Here is a 16,301-nt window from a genome sequence, read left to right as displayed (position 1 = left end):
AAGATACCAGTGCTAATTTCCTATTTGGTGGTGTACCTCGGAGGTTAGAAGTCAATTGCTGCACTGATATTTCAGGAGAACATTGCTTGTCAAGTTGCACTAGTCTTTAACAGAAAACTAAATTATCTCAAAGAAAAAAGAAATCAGTCAGGTTATGTTTTAGGCAGAAAACAAAGCATTTTTTAAACCATTTTTTTTTTAGCAATATTCAATGCCATATTAATATACAATCCATTTTAGAAGTAAACATTGGACCTAACATTCCACAATGGAGATGCTGCTACTGTATATACTGTGCCAGCTGTTCTGAGTTACAGAAGAAATTTGACCTGTCTAGCTGGTGGTTTATGAAATTACAAGTATGATGACTAACACAGCTTTGATCACCTGATTGAGAATTCTGGGATATGATGTTTGTGGTTGTTGACTGTGATGTGGCTTACTGAGAATGCTGGGGGTTGTTGTTTATAATGGCACTAGACAGGCAATTTGATGTATATTAGAGACGGAGCCAGTACGTGACTTCATTGTTTTATTTGTCTACCTTAAAGAAAGCAGATTTACTTATGTTTTAAGTAGAGGTCTCTAATGGACAGCCATACTCTGTTGTCAGGTTTATATACAGGACTATAGCCCTATGTCAGATCAACATTCTCTTGGGTGTATTGGGTCATCTCTTCTACTTAACATGTGTTCTGCCACACACTTACATTCTAATAGCGCTTTAAACATTCTTTCCCAATGTTAAGGCAGAAAGTGTAGTATAAAAAAAAGCTTTATTTCTAACTAGCCCTCTCCACCTGACTGTTGCCTTAAGGGCCATATCCCAAGATTAAGTTCACACAAACTCCCAGATTCTCCATATTTTAACTCCACACTTGAATCTTGTCCTCTGGAATTCCCAAATACCTGAAAAACAGTGAACATGACTGAACAACAGTCCGTAAATACCAGGATTTACATATGGATATTGGAGGACAGCTGACATTGTTAAAACCCTCCTGGCCTGTTGCTGGAAAGAGTGATCCTAGGTGGTTCATTTACCAGGGTGTTCAGGTGGAACTAAGTGATTTAATTTAATAAAAATATATTTAATTCTCTTTAGATTAAGAACTTTAATGGCAAATTAAACATAAATTCTGTACATCATAGGAAAGAGTGAATGATAAACTTGCACAAATTTCACTTCAGCTATCATCACTTCAAGATGCACCTCATGTGATGAAGCAGAACTTATTTACATTCTGTTAATTTTGGTTCAATTGTGTATGATGTATTTGATACATAATGAATGTCCTGATAACTGTAATATGTCTTACACTAATATAATACATTTATGTGTAGCAAAATATGCTTCGTGTCTGGTGTTGGGCGGGAGCATGACCACTCAATTGTTGTTTGTCTTTCGGCCGCTCCTGTCAAGAGGTCGCCACAGAGGACCATCTGATGCACACACAACTTGGTACAGGTTTCACACTGGATGTTCTTTCTGACATAACTCTCACATTTTGTCTGGGTTATGGACTGGCACTGCAGCCAGTGGCTGGCATTTGGCATTGGGTGGGAACTGACCATGGGCCCTCTGCATGGTAGGCAAGAAACCTACCATTGAGCCACCAATGCCCAATAGGGTGACCACTCCATTTTTCTTTTTCTTATGGGTTAACACAGTCGTACACAGTACGATATGCAGTGAAATGCTTAAACGACCACCCGTGGCCTTAAAAATGTAAAAACAGTTAACAAGAAATAAATAGAACACAATATAAAAAATATTTCAAAAAATATATAAGAACTATAAAAATAAAATTATCTATACAATGAGAAGAAAATATAAAAAAGAATTTAAATAGACCAGAATGTCTAGATGTCTCCAAGACTAGATGCCTGTTTTTCATTTGTTTGTTTGTTTTAGGTTAACATAAACACTTGATAATATTTTGTTGCCATGACAGATTGTCTGATATCTTTAATTCGGTTATTAGTTAACATGTAGCTAATTGGGGTTATTTATGAATTCTTTAGTAGTGTTAGCTACTGTATTAAATATTTAATGTATAACTAAAACTGCTTTTTCAGTCCAGTGGAGCTACTCTAAACATATTGCACTTGGATCCTCATAGTGCATAGTGCTCTCAAGTTTCCAGTGCTACATGGGTGGTATTAAGATTTTTCAAACCTGGTAATAATACACTAAGGGGCGTATATAATGGTACTTGACGGTGACCATGTTTTAGTCCTCTGTAATCAGTACATGGCCTAAGTCCATTTCCCTTTTTCTCCCCACAGATAAATCTGGCCAAGAGAGGACAAACTTTATACCTAGGTGGGGTTACATGCAAGGTTAGTAATCAGTGTAGAGTAAACAGCGATAGCGGTGGATGGTAAAGCATATATATATATACTCACCTAAAGGATTATTAGGAACACCTATTCAATTTCTCATTAATCCAATTATCTAATCAACCAATCACATGGCAGTTGCTTTAATGCATTTAGGGGTGTGGTCCTGGTCAAGACAATCTCCTGAACTCCAAACTGAATGTCAAAATGGGAAAGAAAGGTGATTTAAGTAATTTTGAGTGTGGCATGGTTGTTGGTGCCAGACGGGCCGGTCTGAGTATTTCACAATCTGCTCAGTTACTGGGATTTTCACGCACAACCATTTGTAGGGTTTACAAAGAATGGTGTGAAAAGGGAAAAACATCCAGTATGCGGCGGTCCTGTGAGTGAAAACGCCTTGTTGATGCTAGAGGTCAGAGGAGAATGGGCCGACTGATTTAAGCTGATAGAAGAGCAACTTTGACTGAAATAACCACTCGTTACTACCGAGGTATGCAGCAAAGCATTTGTGAAGCCACAACACGCACAACCTTGAGGAGGATGGGCTACAACAGCGGAAGACCTTACCGGGTACCACTCATCTCCACTACAAATAGGAAAACGAGGCTACAATTTGCACAAGCTCACCAAAATTGGACAGTTGAAGACTGGAAAAATGTTGCCTGGTCTAATGAGTCTCGATTTCTGTTAAGACATTTAAATGGTAGAGTCAAAATTTGGCGTAAACAGAATGAGAACATGGATCCATCATGCCTTGTTACAACTGTGCAGGCTGGTGGTGGTGGTGTAATGGTGTGGGGGATGTTTTCTTGGCACACTTTAGCATGGCATTGTTTCTGACCATGTCCATCCCTTTATGACCACCATGTATCCATCCTCTGATGGCTACTTCCAGCAGGATAATGCACCATGTCACAAAGCTCGAATCATTTCAAATTGGTTTCTTGAACATGACAATGAGTTCACTGTACTAAAATGGCCCCCACAGTCACCAGATCTCAACCCAATAGAGCATCTTTGGGATGTGGTGGAACGGGAGCTTTGTGCCCTGGATGTGCATCCAAAAAATCTCCATCAACTGCAAGATGCTGTCCTATCAATATGGGCCAACATTTCTAAAGAATGCTTTCAGGACCTTGTTGAATCAATACCATGTAGAATTAAGGTGGTTCTGAAGGCAAAAGGGGGTCAAACACCGTATTAGTATGGTGTTCCTAATAATCCTTTAGGTGAGTGTATATATACACTGAACAAAAATATAAACGCAACACTTTTGTTTCTGCTCCGATTTTTCATGAGATGGACTTAAAGATCTAAAATTCATTCCAGATACACAATATTACCATTTCTCTCAAACATTGTTCAAAAATCAGTCTAAATGTGTGATAGTGAGCACTTCTGCTTTGCTGAGATAATCCATCCCACCTCACAGGTGTGCCACATCAAGATGCTGATCTGACATCATGAGTAGTGCACAGGTGTACCTTATACTGCCCACAATAAAAGGCCACCCTGGAATGTGCAGTTTTGTCTCACAGCAAAATGCCACAAGCATTGAGGGAGCGTGCAATTGGCATGCTGACAGCAGGAATGTCAACCAGATCTGTTGCTCGTGCATTGAATGTTCATTTCTCCACCATAAGCCGTCTCCAAAGGCGTTTCAGAGAATTTGGCAGTACATCCAACCGGCCTCACAACCGCAGACCACGTGTAACTACACCAGCCCAGGACCTCCACTTCCAGCAGGTTCACCTCCAAGATCGTCTGAGACCAGCCACTCAGACAGCTGCTGAAACAATTGGTTTGCATAACCAAACAATTTCTGCACAAACTGTCAGAAACCGTCTCAGGGAAGCTCAACTGCATGCTTGTTGTCCTCATCGGGGTCTTGACCTGACTCCAGCTCGTCGCCGTAACAGACTTGAGTGGGCAAATGCTCACATTCTATGGCGTCTGGCACGTTGGAGAGGTGTTCTCTTCACAGATGAATCTCGGTTTACATTGTTCAGGGCAGATGGCAGACAGCGTGTGTGGCGTCGTGTGGGTGAGCGCTTTGCTGATGTCAATGTTGTGGATCGAGTGGCCCATGGTGGTGGTGGGGTTATGGTATGGGCAGGCTCTGTTATGGACGAAGAACACAGGTACATTTTATTGATGGCATTTTGAATGCACAGAGATACCGTGATGAGATCCTGAGGCCCATTGTTGTGCCATACATCCATGAACATCACCTCATGTTTCAGCAAGATAATGCACGGCCCCATGTTGCAAGGATCTGTACACAGTTCTTGGAAGCTGAAAATGTCCCAGTTCTTGCATGGCCAGCATACTCACCGGACATGTCACCCGTTGAGCATGTTTGGGATGTGCTTGACCGGCGTATACGACAGCGTGTACCAGTTCCCACTAATATCCAACAACTTTACACAGCCATTGAAGAGGAGTGGACCAACATTCCACAGGCCACAATTGAGAATCTGATAAACTCTATGCGAATAAGATGTGTTGCACTGCATGAGGCAAATGGTGGTTACACCAGATACTGACCGGTTCTGAGTTCCCAGACCCCCAATAAAGCAAAAAACTGCACATTCCAGGGTGGCCTTTTATTGTGGGCAGTATAAGGTACACCTGTGCACTACTCATGATGTCAGATCAGCATATTTTTGTTGAGTGTATATATATATATATATATATACAAAAATGCACAATGTTAACTTTATTATTCTTTCAGCAGCTTTGATCCCAGTACACTGAGTGATATGTTGTAACTCTTTTATGTAGGATTTCTGCTTAATTTAAATATTTCATGCTCCTAACACAATATCAACTTGCAGTCCTTACATTTTTATGCTTTGTCTTTTGATTAACGGTGACATTTTTATCTCACTGATAACTTGAGTGTGCAATTCAGAATTTCACAGAACTAAACTATTATCAAGCTTGAGGAAACAGACATAACAACTTTCATCATGATTTATTGGTTTACAATGTGCAACTGTGTTTAGCGCTGTATAGGTACTAGTGTAAATATGGCCATTTGTCATTCCAAGTTCTTCAAACCTACATGAGAAACTTGCACAAATTTAACTTTAAGTATCTTCACTTTAAGATGCATCTCATGTCATGAAGCAGAACATATGTACATTCTGTTAATTTGATTGCTTTTATGAACCTGTTATAAAATTTTAAACAATACAGATAACCATCACTAGGAATTGACATTGCTTGAAACCAACTAAATTCATATGAAGTTTTATTTCAAATGTATTTATTTATTGTCATCATAATTGTGCCATCTCATCACTGTGTTTGTTCTTAAGAAGGCCTCCTTAAAATGTCCCATTGGTGATGACTTTCTATTTTCTTAAACCTCTCTTGCTCCGAGGCCCTTTGGTACTGAAAAACAGCAGACAGATAAAACAAGAAGAAAATATAACTAATAAGACAGATTTTAAAAAGAGCATTGTTCAGTTTTAAAAAGGTTAAGCAGAACTGGGTTTCCCCATTGTTGAGTCAGTAAAATAAAAAATAAAATTATCTTATTTTTTAAAATTATTTTCCACTTATAAAATTGTTTATTATAAGCATATAAATGCTGTTTTTAAAGTATAGACTAATGGACATAGCACCCTGCAGTATGTATTATTTTGTATTTGTACAATTTGTGTAATAAAATATGATTGACAAATGTATCTATTTAAAATATACATGTGTAAAGGTTATTATTGTTATTTACAAAATGTAAAAAATAATTCCCAATTCTTGTAATCTTTGCCACACCATCCAGTTAAAAAAAAACTGGTATGCACCGACTTCTGTTTGTGCTCTTAAAAAAATAAAATAAATAGAAAAAGAAAAAAAAGAGGAAGAAACAAGATGTCGGCACCACGCCCTTAACCTTTCACTACAAAATGATGACTTCTGTCACTTTGTTTTCCCCTTCTCTGACTACCTCTGTCTGTCTCAGTTTGTCTGTCTCTGTCCCTCCTCTCTTTCTCTCTCTCTCTATCTCACGACACTCAGTCATCAACCTGCCTTGTGCCAGCCTGCCTACAACAGGCTCTCTGGCATTTCTGATCTACCTCTGACACATATCCCTGAGAGGAAAAAAACGACTGAGGGAGTTAATTTGATCCATGGGAGAGGCTTAAAGAAATGTTTTAATCCTCTTTGAAATGATAGATGGGATTTATACGGAGGTCATCCAACATGAAGCAGAAAATAAGCAGGAATTTTTAGCAGCTTCTCCTTAGACCATAACAACAGGCAGCGGAGAAATGATTAGAGAAGGAAAGAAAAGGTCATTCTGGATCTCATCCAAGACATTACATAAATTAGTGGTGACTACACGCATGCACTTTTGCAAGCTGATGCAGATCTGCTAGGAGTCACGTATATTCGATATAAAGATAAACTCAATAAATACATACATACAGACATACATACATACATACATGCATACATGCATACATACATGCATACATACATGTAGGATTTCCAAAAGTATTCGCTCGCCTGCCTTCATATGTTTAGAACTTGAGTAACATCCAATTCTTTATCCATAGGGTTTAATATGATGTTGATCCAGACATTGCAGCTATAACAACTTCAATTCTTCTGGGAAGGCTGTCCACAAGGTTTAGGAGTGTGTTTATGGGAATTTTTGACCATCCATCCATCCATCCATCCATCCATCCAGAAGCGCATTTGTGAGGTCAGACACTGATATTGGACGTGAAGGCCTGACTCGCAGTCTCCACTCTAATTCATCCCAAAGAATGGTCAAAAATTCACATAAACACACCCTTAAACCTGGGGAAAGCCTTCCCAGAAGAGTTAAAGCTGTTAAAGTGTGGGACAACATCATATTAAACCCTATGGATTAAGAATTGGAGGTTACTCAAGTTCATATGCATGTGAAGGCAGGTGAGCAATACTTTTAGCAATATAGTAATACATAAATGGGTAATCTTTAAAGTGTTCTCATCCAGCATGCCATTCTGTCCTTAGGGGTCATGGCATGTTGTATATTATTTTATTATTACCTTTGTGCTAGGGACACTGCCTGAGTGTCTAGTAGATTTAGAGAGCCTGATGTTTTGAATGCCAGTTCAGTTGTCTATTTTATAATACTTGGTTGTATAATTATACTGGCTGACTACACACATGGCTTAGTGAGGCTTCTCAGCTGTCCTTCCTCCCTGTCTTTTCTTCGCAACTGTATCCACCCAGGTTGAATGTCTCTCAATGTGTTCCATGCAGTGTTGCTTTTTTGAGACACCTTTATTTAACACAGTGCTATTGTGTAGTAGATCCCAATAGGCCTGCTTCAGAGGTCGTGCCGTAATGAAAGTCAGCTGCTACTTCGGACTAAATATTTAGGAACCCAGCAAACTCGGAGAGACAGACGAAGAGCCTGGACACTTTCAGGGTCTTAACTGTAACTGCTGAGTGGAAGTGAATGGCCTACTTTATTAAATGCGGACAAATCAGATTAAAGATTGCTAAAAACATCATGTATCACAACTACTCACTTTTTCTGGTGGTCGCTGACCCTGTTTCTCAGAACAGTGACCTAGAGACAGAATCAGAGATATGACACCGAAACAGAGATAGACACATAGCCCCTAGACAAAGTATGTATGTCGCTTTCAAATATCTGGGAAGCAATCCAGTGTAGACCAGATATCCAGCACGGAGAACCATGTAGTTCTGCCAACTCTGGCCTAGGTATGAATACCAGGGCTAGTGTGAGTTATGGTGTAACAGCTCGGTCAGCAGACGCTCGTACAAAATGTAGCAAAAGAGGTTATAATTTCTGCCCTATGTAGCTAACACCTTTGTTGAGTGTTCCTTTCAGATTTGATTTGTTGCATTCACTTTCACAGCGAATAGATTACCTCATATTTCTGACGTACATATTTGTATTGTAGTTCAAATTTCTCTGCCTCGAGTTGGTACATCCACTTCCAAAGTTCGTTGGCTTTCTCTCTGCAAGACATGAGACACGATAAACAGGATGAACCAGTCTCTGAAATGAAGACGAAGTTCGGTTGTCTGCAGCCTTACAGCATTTATACAGTAGATCCAAATATTTTTTTGGAGTCATTTTCCGCATAATTGTGACTCATTTGTGCTGAAGGACACAGGCTTATGCAGTACATGCAGTGTGGATCCTTTCTAGCAGCCCTGTACCTGAGCATCTCAGCATTCATGGCTTCAACATTTAGCTCTTTACGTCTCTCACTAAGGATCTTTTTCTTCTTCTCTCTCTCTGTTTGTTTCCTCGGTCCTCCCCGCTTGTCAGTCTTTGAAAACACCAAGACAATAATCGAATTAACAAAGTGAAAATCAGAAACATTTAAGAATCAGCAGATTCTCGAGCATTACCCTTTGGAATAAACCGGTGAACTGTAAGCTTCCCAGAACCTTCTTTTTCTTGGCATCATCATCAGCTTTTTTCTTTGCCTCTTCCTCCTCTTTCCGTGCCTTTTCTTCCTGAAGTATACACATCTCATTAATTTTCTGGAAACAACCTCTTTAAGTATTAAATTGACCTCGAGGGTTGACTCACCGCCAGCTTCATCTGACGCTCTCGCTCTTTTTCTGCACGGACTCTTTGCTCCGCTGCTCTTTCCGTCCGTCGTTTTTCCTCATTTTCAGAACAGAATTCAACTTAAAATATGTTTGAAACACAAAAAAGCCCTACAAGTAAACAGTGACTATAATATAACAATCAATGAAATTGATTTATTCATGCATTTTATTTTTTTTTAATTTTTTTTTAAAGTATTATCATGATCAGGGTCACTGTAAATCTGTAGCCTATCCCAGAAATGCTGGGTGTGAGACGGGAACACACCCTGGATGAAGCACCAGTCCATCACAGGGCATCATGCACACATATAGTCAAACTCTCAGTTACACCTAGGGGCAAGTAAGCATTGCCAATACAGCAACTGGCATGAGCTTAGGAGGTGGGAAGAAATTGGAGAACCTGGAGAAAACCTGCATAGACAAAGGGCGATAATCTGAAACTCCACACCTACTTGAAAGCTTGTTGATTCTCATTTCAAATTATGATATTTTGTTCATGCATGTTTCATGATACTGTTTACTATTTGTATTTAAAGGTTCATTAAAGGTGCCGGAACTCACCATTGTGCCTTCTCAAATTACATCTGCCTTGAGTGCAATGAGAGTTACATTCTAGTGCATATAACACAATTCTTGTTCAACTTGCTTTGTATTTTTACCTGTATTGTTCATGTGTTAAAAGAAAGAAAATTGTTTCTACAACTGAAATCTTAGTTTATTATCACATTACTGTTTTGCTAGTTTGGGTCTGCATCTCATTGTTTTTTTAATGTTCGTAATTATTATGCTGCCTTCTCAGCCATGTAAAATCAATTTTGGATTAATGTGCATACCCTGATTAAAAGAAAAAGAAAAATGACCAGAGTGCAAGAGTCCTAGAGATGTAGGAACATGATCATCGCTCATGATGATGGTTATTCTTCTGAAAACTGTTATGACCCCCCCCCCCCCCACCCCAATTCTTTTTGTAACTCACCATTCTATTGGAAAGAGCGATTAATTCCTCCTCTTCTTTTTTGCGGCTCTCGAAATGTGCTTCAATCAGGGACTGGAGTTCTGTCAGGTCCTTCTCCATGCGCTTACGGTAAATATCCTGCACATCCCAGACCAAAACATTCCATAATTAGTTTTACAGTAGTAATGTGTTAGTTACAGTGGCATCTCTTCAAAATATGTGGTAACTCTTTTTATTATTATAATAATAATTCTTTATTAATTATTATTCAAACCTATTAATACATGAACTGAAACTGGCAATCATGTTATGATTAAAGAAAAAAAGATATTCAGTCATGCTTCAACCTGTACTCACATCAAAGTCAACTTTTTCCCCATCAGGTATTTTGGGAGGAACCATGGGTGGCAAAAAGGCTCTGAAAATGGAAGAATAACATTAAACACCCCGTTTTTTTCACCTAAACTATGTATAACATTTTAATAGGTCTTTCCCACAGTCGCTCACTTTGGCTTTGGTTTTGCTTCTTCTGTATCAGCCAGTGATTATAAAGAAGAACGACAGAGAAAGAAAAGTCTGAGAACTACAGTATTTTAGGTTAAACATAAAACATTAAAAAATCTAAATCATAATATTTATGATTTCCTGACCTTCCTCTCCTTGTTCTAGGGCCACACCTACACAAAGAGAAAAGCTTTAGGTAATATTTTCTTATAAATATAAGAGGCTGGATTATGACAGGCCCAACAGAGACGAAATAAAATACTGATTAAGAATAAGGTTCTTACACAATGAGAGTAACAGATGTTTCATCATTAAAGCTATACTCATGGACAAATTAAAATTAAAATCTGTCTATCCATCAGCACCAGAAATTCAAAACTCATGCCACTAATGTTGACAATGAAGTAGAGTCAAAATATGGCCTCCTTGCACACCCAACATGTCCAGCTGCAGCCAAAAACAGTTGAATAGTCAGAGGACTTATCGTTTGTTATGCCGGAAATACCAGCAGCACTGGAGGCAGCATGTTCTGTATGATTTCTCAAATGATTTCATCAATTTAGTCTGTCTTGTCTTGGCATTGTCACTCCTGGCCTTCCAGATCTTGGGCAATCAGCATTAGAACCAGTTGTTCGCAATTTGTTCCATAGACTAGAAATAGTATTTTTGGCAACTCCAAAGTGTCTGGCAACGTCTGCTTGCGATCCACCAAGTCAAATCATTCTCATGGCTCTCTCTCTGCTAGAATTGTCTAATATCTATCTATCTATCTATCTATCTATCTATCTATCTATCTATCTATCTATCTATATATATATATATATATATATATATATATACAATTATTTTTTATTTTTATTTTTTTTTTTATTTTTTTTTTTGCAACGTTTCTTTTGGCCATGAGAAATGAGAATAGTTGTGACTGTTCTGACTGCCTGGGGAATAATATTAGAGTCTGCAAAGCTTACTTTGCTGTCAGGAGCTATTAGACTCACACAAATAATAAATGATAGATAGATAGATAGATAGATAGATAGATAGATAGATAGATAGATAGATAGATAGATAGATAGATAGATAGATAGATAGATAGATAGATAGATAGATAGATAGATAGATAGATAGATAGATAGATAGATAGATAGATAGATAGAAAGATAGATAGATAGATAGATAGATAGATAGATAGATAGATAGATAGATAGATAGATAGATAGATAGATAGATAGAACTGTCTCTAGTTTTTTTAAGGACAGCTTATAAAAGTCTGCAAGTCCTATATATATATATATATATATATATATATATATATATATATATATATATATATATATTGGACTTGCAGCCATAGTGCAGTCATTTCCAGATATTTCTTTTCAAAAATAATATTTTTGGCATGCAACAGCTTCAAGAGAAATTTTGTGACATGGTTGAGAAAAAGTCAGATAGTGCAGAAATTTAGATCCTGCTGGAAACAATTTTCAATACAACACTCACTTAAAGAACATACAAATGTCAAATTAAATAAAGCTAAAATGTTTTTTTCAGCAAGTTAATAGATTTTTATTTAATATATTATCGAATATATATTTTTCTTAATATATTTCTTCTATTTTTCCTCAATAATGTATATCTCTTTAAACAAATATAGATAATATAAGAAAGACAGTCCCTGTTTAAAAGTAGGTCCAGCTGTAGTTGTATCATTATCTGCTACTAACTTCTAATTCACCTCTAAGCTACTGCTGGGGAACTGCTGTTTTCTAACAGCTGTGATGGTTATATACAAAAACTGAGACAGGGATTAAAATGGCAATCAAGTGGTTTGCTAAATGGTTTTCAGTTCTGTTTCGTATAAAAAAATGTGACAGCAAGCTAAGTTCACATCCTACTGACATACTGTATTACTTACTGACACTAATACTGGTAAATGTCACGATCGTAAGTTAAACAGACAAAACTTTTTAATGTCTCTTCCTAAAAGCAAGCAATATCAAGTTGTATAATTGAGATAGATAGGAGAGATAGATGACTGCAGACTACACATGCCTTAGTATGGAACAATAGCAATCCAACATGTCTACACAGAACAATAAATAGATAGAAAGAGAGATACAGACAAACAGAGATACAGATAGAGAGAGAGAGACAGAGAGAGACAGATAGAGCAAGAGACAGAGAAACAGAGATACAGATAGAGTCTGAGAGACAGAGAGCGAGAGACAGAGAGAGAAACAGTTTATTTTAGACACATTATGTATATAATTCATTATATTGTACAGGTATTGACCTTAAGAAGATTTTAGATTTAAAAAAAAAACTCTTGAGACAGAATGATTCCTCCATTCTATCAGCAGCACAGATTTTCTGCTTATCGGCCAGGTTATGACCTGCACCGTGCATTCCATTTCAGTGGAATAATAATAAATTAGGAGTGCATTGTACCTTCGGAGATTTACAGTTTGTTGGTCTTAAGTTTTTTTTTTTTTTTTTAGTAAAGCCACCACATCATTAGCATTAGCTGAAGCGGCTCTACCTTCCTCCACCTCCTCCTCCTGTTCCTCTACCTCCTGATTCCCCTCCTCAATCTCCTCTGTGCAAAAAAAGCAGACAGCACAGTGAGATTGCAGCCATCCTTCACAGCCATAAAAATACAGCCAATTATTCTGCATGCACACCCAACTAATGCCTACACCTGATGCACACCCACCCACAGCTCACCAAATTGACAATTAAGCATAACGCAATGCAACAGTAGCAGACACACTCTCTCTCTCTCTCTTACACACACACACACACACACACACACACACTGACACCAACTTAATATTATTGTGCATCAAGATGCATGCAATGCATGCAAAAGCTGAGTATTACTTGCTAGCATATGTGCATCTTATAAATTGGGTCATATGACAATTTGTCCCAGATTGGAGACAAAGACCTGGAGTCTAGTCTGAAAGCCTTTCACTGCAGGAGAAAGAGAGCATTAGCACTGAGCTTGTCTACAGAGTATTGAAAGCAGGAGATGGAGTAAGATTAGCATTGTGGAGCTAACAACAGCACCTCTCTCTAGGGTTCTCAGATACTGTGGCTCGGCCTCGTTCTCCCAACACAAAGAAACTGTTCTCGCTAACCAGAGCAGAGCGATTACAACTGTGTGCCAAGAACAAAATGGCAACTTGATAGCTTAGTGACATTAACATAGTTTGTCAGTAGAAACAACTTTAAAAGAGCAAAGGCATTGGATTGTTTTGAAATTTAAGTTGAGTGGGAAATGTCTTTATTTATTACAGGTACGATTGTTACTTCATATTAAGACTTAACCACTCCTTATTCAGAAACAACTCTGAGCTCAGAAATAGAAAGAGCGCTGAAGGAAAAAAAAACACACACATATCACACGTTGTAACACAATGCTTCATTCCTGTGTGTTTGTTCCATTGCCAAAACCTGCAGCAATTCCTGACTGGGCTGAGTCGACATTGCCCAAACAAAACCACACCCATGCAAGCTGCTCAGTCTTTTCTAACAGACATTATGGAAAGTGTAGTCCACATGTACTCCAGTGGGTGTGGTGCTCTATCACTGTTGTTGTCTGAAGGTCCTGTTGTGGCAGGATCATAAAGTTGCCTGCCAGATTATTATCAATGCTTAGAGAAAACCAGTGAGCTCACAAACAGATAAACAGTCCAAACCCTATGTTGGTGCAGGATAAGCTTTATTTTCAGGATATAGAAGGATTTATCGTGTTGTATTCAATATGTTCTGCTCTGATTGTTCTGCTCTGATAAAGTTATATATATATATATATAGTACTTGCATCATGTGATGTATTAGTAATATTGCAGTAGCCTCTTACCCTCACTCTCCCTGAAAATCAGACACAAACGAAAGAATTATTATTTAGCTGCCACACACTGTAGTAATGTCAATTATTGGTTATAATTAATAATCAATATTTATGCATGGGCATTTACAATATACAACAACATTGTGTTTATCAGTACTTACTCATATTGAACTTCTTCTGTATCTGACATGTTTGGACTAAGACCTGTTTCATGTAAAGATAAACAGTTTGCTTTTCTTCTCCTCGTGTATTATTATTATTATTTAAAAAAATAAAATATTATTTTAAATATAGGTATTTTTAAAATATTATTTTAATTTTTTTAACACAACAATGTCAATAACAACAACTTCTAAGATTATCAGCAACATGGAATCTTTTATACCATCAAAAAAAATTATAATCCCACAAATTATTCAAATAATACTCGATAAGCGAAAAGTCATATTCATGTCCTCATGCATTTAACGTGACATTAATTATGAATAAAGTAATAATAGTCTGATTTTACCTGCCTTTGTTTTCTGTAGATCTGGGGGATCCTTTAGGAGGTTACAATACCCCCTGTTTCAATCTGGACCTTGAATCAAATCTGAACTGGTTTATAAACTGTCCTTGTATCACATGACTAACTTTAGGGCTTTACATAGTTAGTAAAACACTCTGTAGTATGAGTGCACACATGCCTCAGTACGGAACAATAGCAATCCAATGTGTCTATTTATACAGCATATGCACAACTGGGCAGCAACGAACTAATCTGCCTAACATGGCTCTCTGTCTCAGCTCTGCTCTGAAGAGGGTTTAAAGGGGAAGATATGGCGTGTGGATGGCTGATTCAAAACTAAAGTACATGTGGCTCATGGGAGTTCAATCAGTTTTATCAGGGGAAGCTGAAAGATTGTGAGCTTAGGCCACATGGCTGCCTGACGCCATTCCAAAACCTCTGATCTGTCATGTCGAAAACAACGTTGCCAGATCACAGCTCAGAGTAGCCGCATAAACAAGATGAGCATGTGTTTAGACAACAAAATAATTTTATTTCATTTACAAGCTGATTAAAATCGAAAAAATGGCTGTCCTGATTCATAGTTGTTGTGAAATGTATGAGGGTGAACCAATCATATGAGAGAAGGGGATTTTTGGGGGATTTAAAACAAACCAAATGTTTGCTTTATAGCATACATTTATACAGTAACACATGTACAGTATATACACATGCATATAAATATTGATAAACGCATAAGGTTGAAAGTTGAAATCTGTTATTTTTTCATATTACAATATGATTCATTATTTAGTTTTAGTCCAATGCACTGATGACCTGTTTGTTTTCGGGTTACCTCACAGTGAGAATGCTGAGGGTTGGAGAATTCTCTATTTCCCCAGGTGAGGTGGTTTTAGTGACAGCTGCTTTGACACACACTAACAATGCACTGTTGATGAATCACTAATGTGGACTGATCTTATCTGCTGTAAAAGGCAGACAATTTTTTTTACCTATATTTATTTATTTATTTTACATTTCCTGGGTATCCTATTAATAAAGAAACATGTTTTTAATCTTTAATTTTTTTTTCAGCGATAGCAAAATATATTTTTTCTTTTTTAGCTGCTGATTCTTAACCTTGTACAAATTAATCGCCAAAAATATTGAATTATAGATTATATATATACAAAAACCACAAACAATTAAAATTGCTCTATTTGTGATATTTAACACGGTGCAGTTGCCCTGAATGAAAAGATTTAACTTTCCATCATAAACAAACAAACACATCTTATCTAATGTAAACAAAAACGCCTTAAAAAGAAATGACTGAAAGGCAGCCTATGAAACCAGGAAGGTAATAGCTTCCAACATTGTCTAGTTCATCCTGCTAAATATGATGATTTGTAAAGAAGTTGTACCAGTTTTTGGTTCTTGACAAATTCTTGAAAGACCACTCCATCTGGCCACCGCCTTGTTTGAACAGGCTACTCACATTTTAATGTTTTAACCAATTTTCTAACCAATTCAGTAGCTGATTTTGCATTAATTTTTTC

The 16,301-nt window shown here is 37.5% G+C and overlaps 1 protein-coding gene across 2 annotated transcripts; it reads right to left on the bottom strand.

Annotated features, from left to right (window-relative positions):
• Positions 1–5,305: 5,305 nt before the first annotated feature.
• On the bottom strand, positions 5,306–14,998 carry tnnt2b (troponin T type 2b (cardiac)). 2 transcript variants are annotated; one of them, XM_053498901.1, is made up of 14 exons: positions 14,767–14,998; positions 14,417–14,459; positions 14,265–14,275; positions 12,939–12,995; positions 10,549–10,575; positions 10,406–10,427; positions 10,256–10,316; positions 9,920–10,036; positions 8,921–8,998; positions 8,737–8,844; positions 8,542–8,654; positions 8,247–8,337; positions 7,881–7,921; positions 5,306–5,742 (listed from the first exon to the last, which is right to left on the bottom strand). In XM_053498901.1, exons 2-14 carry the CDS (start codon positions 14,443–14,445, stop codon positions 5,703–5,705), a joined length of 795 nt encoding a protein of 264 aa, XP_053354876.1. In that variant the 5' UTR covers positions 14,446–14,459; positions 14,767–14,998; the 3' UTR covers positions 5,306–5,702. The 2 variants fall into 2 exon arrangements, with proteins under 2 accessions (XP_053354876.1, XP_053354877.1); XM_053498902.1 differs by having other exon boundaries at positions 14,771–14,998.
• Positions 14,999–16,301: the final 1,303 nt, after the last annotated feature.

This window comes from Clarias gariepinus, chromosome 6 (assembly GCF_024256425.1).
Source record: "Clarias gariepinus isolate MV-2021 ecotype Netherlands chromosome 6, CGAR_prim_01v2, whole genome shotgun sequence".
Taxonomy (NCBI): domain Eukaryota; kingdom Metazoa; phylum Chordata; class Actinopteri; order Siluriformes; family Clariidae; genus Clarias; species Clarias gariepinus.
Note: the sequence above shows the minus strand (reverse complement) of the source record. Positions and strands in the feature narration are given on the sequence as shown.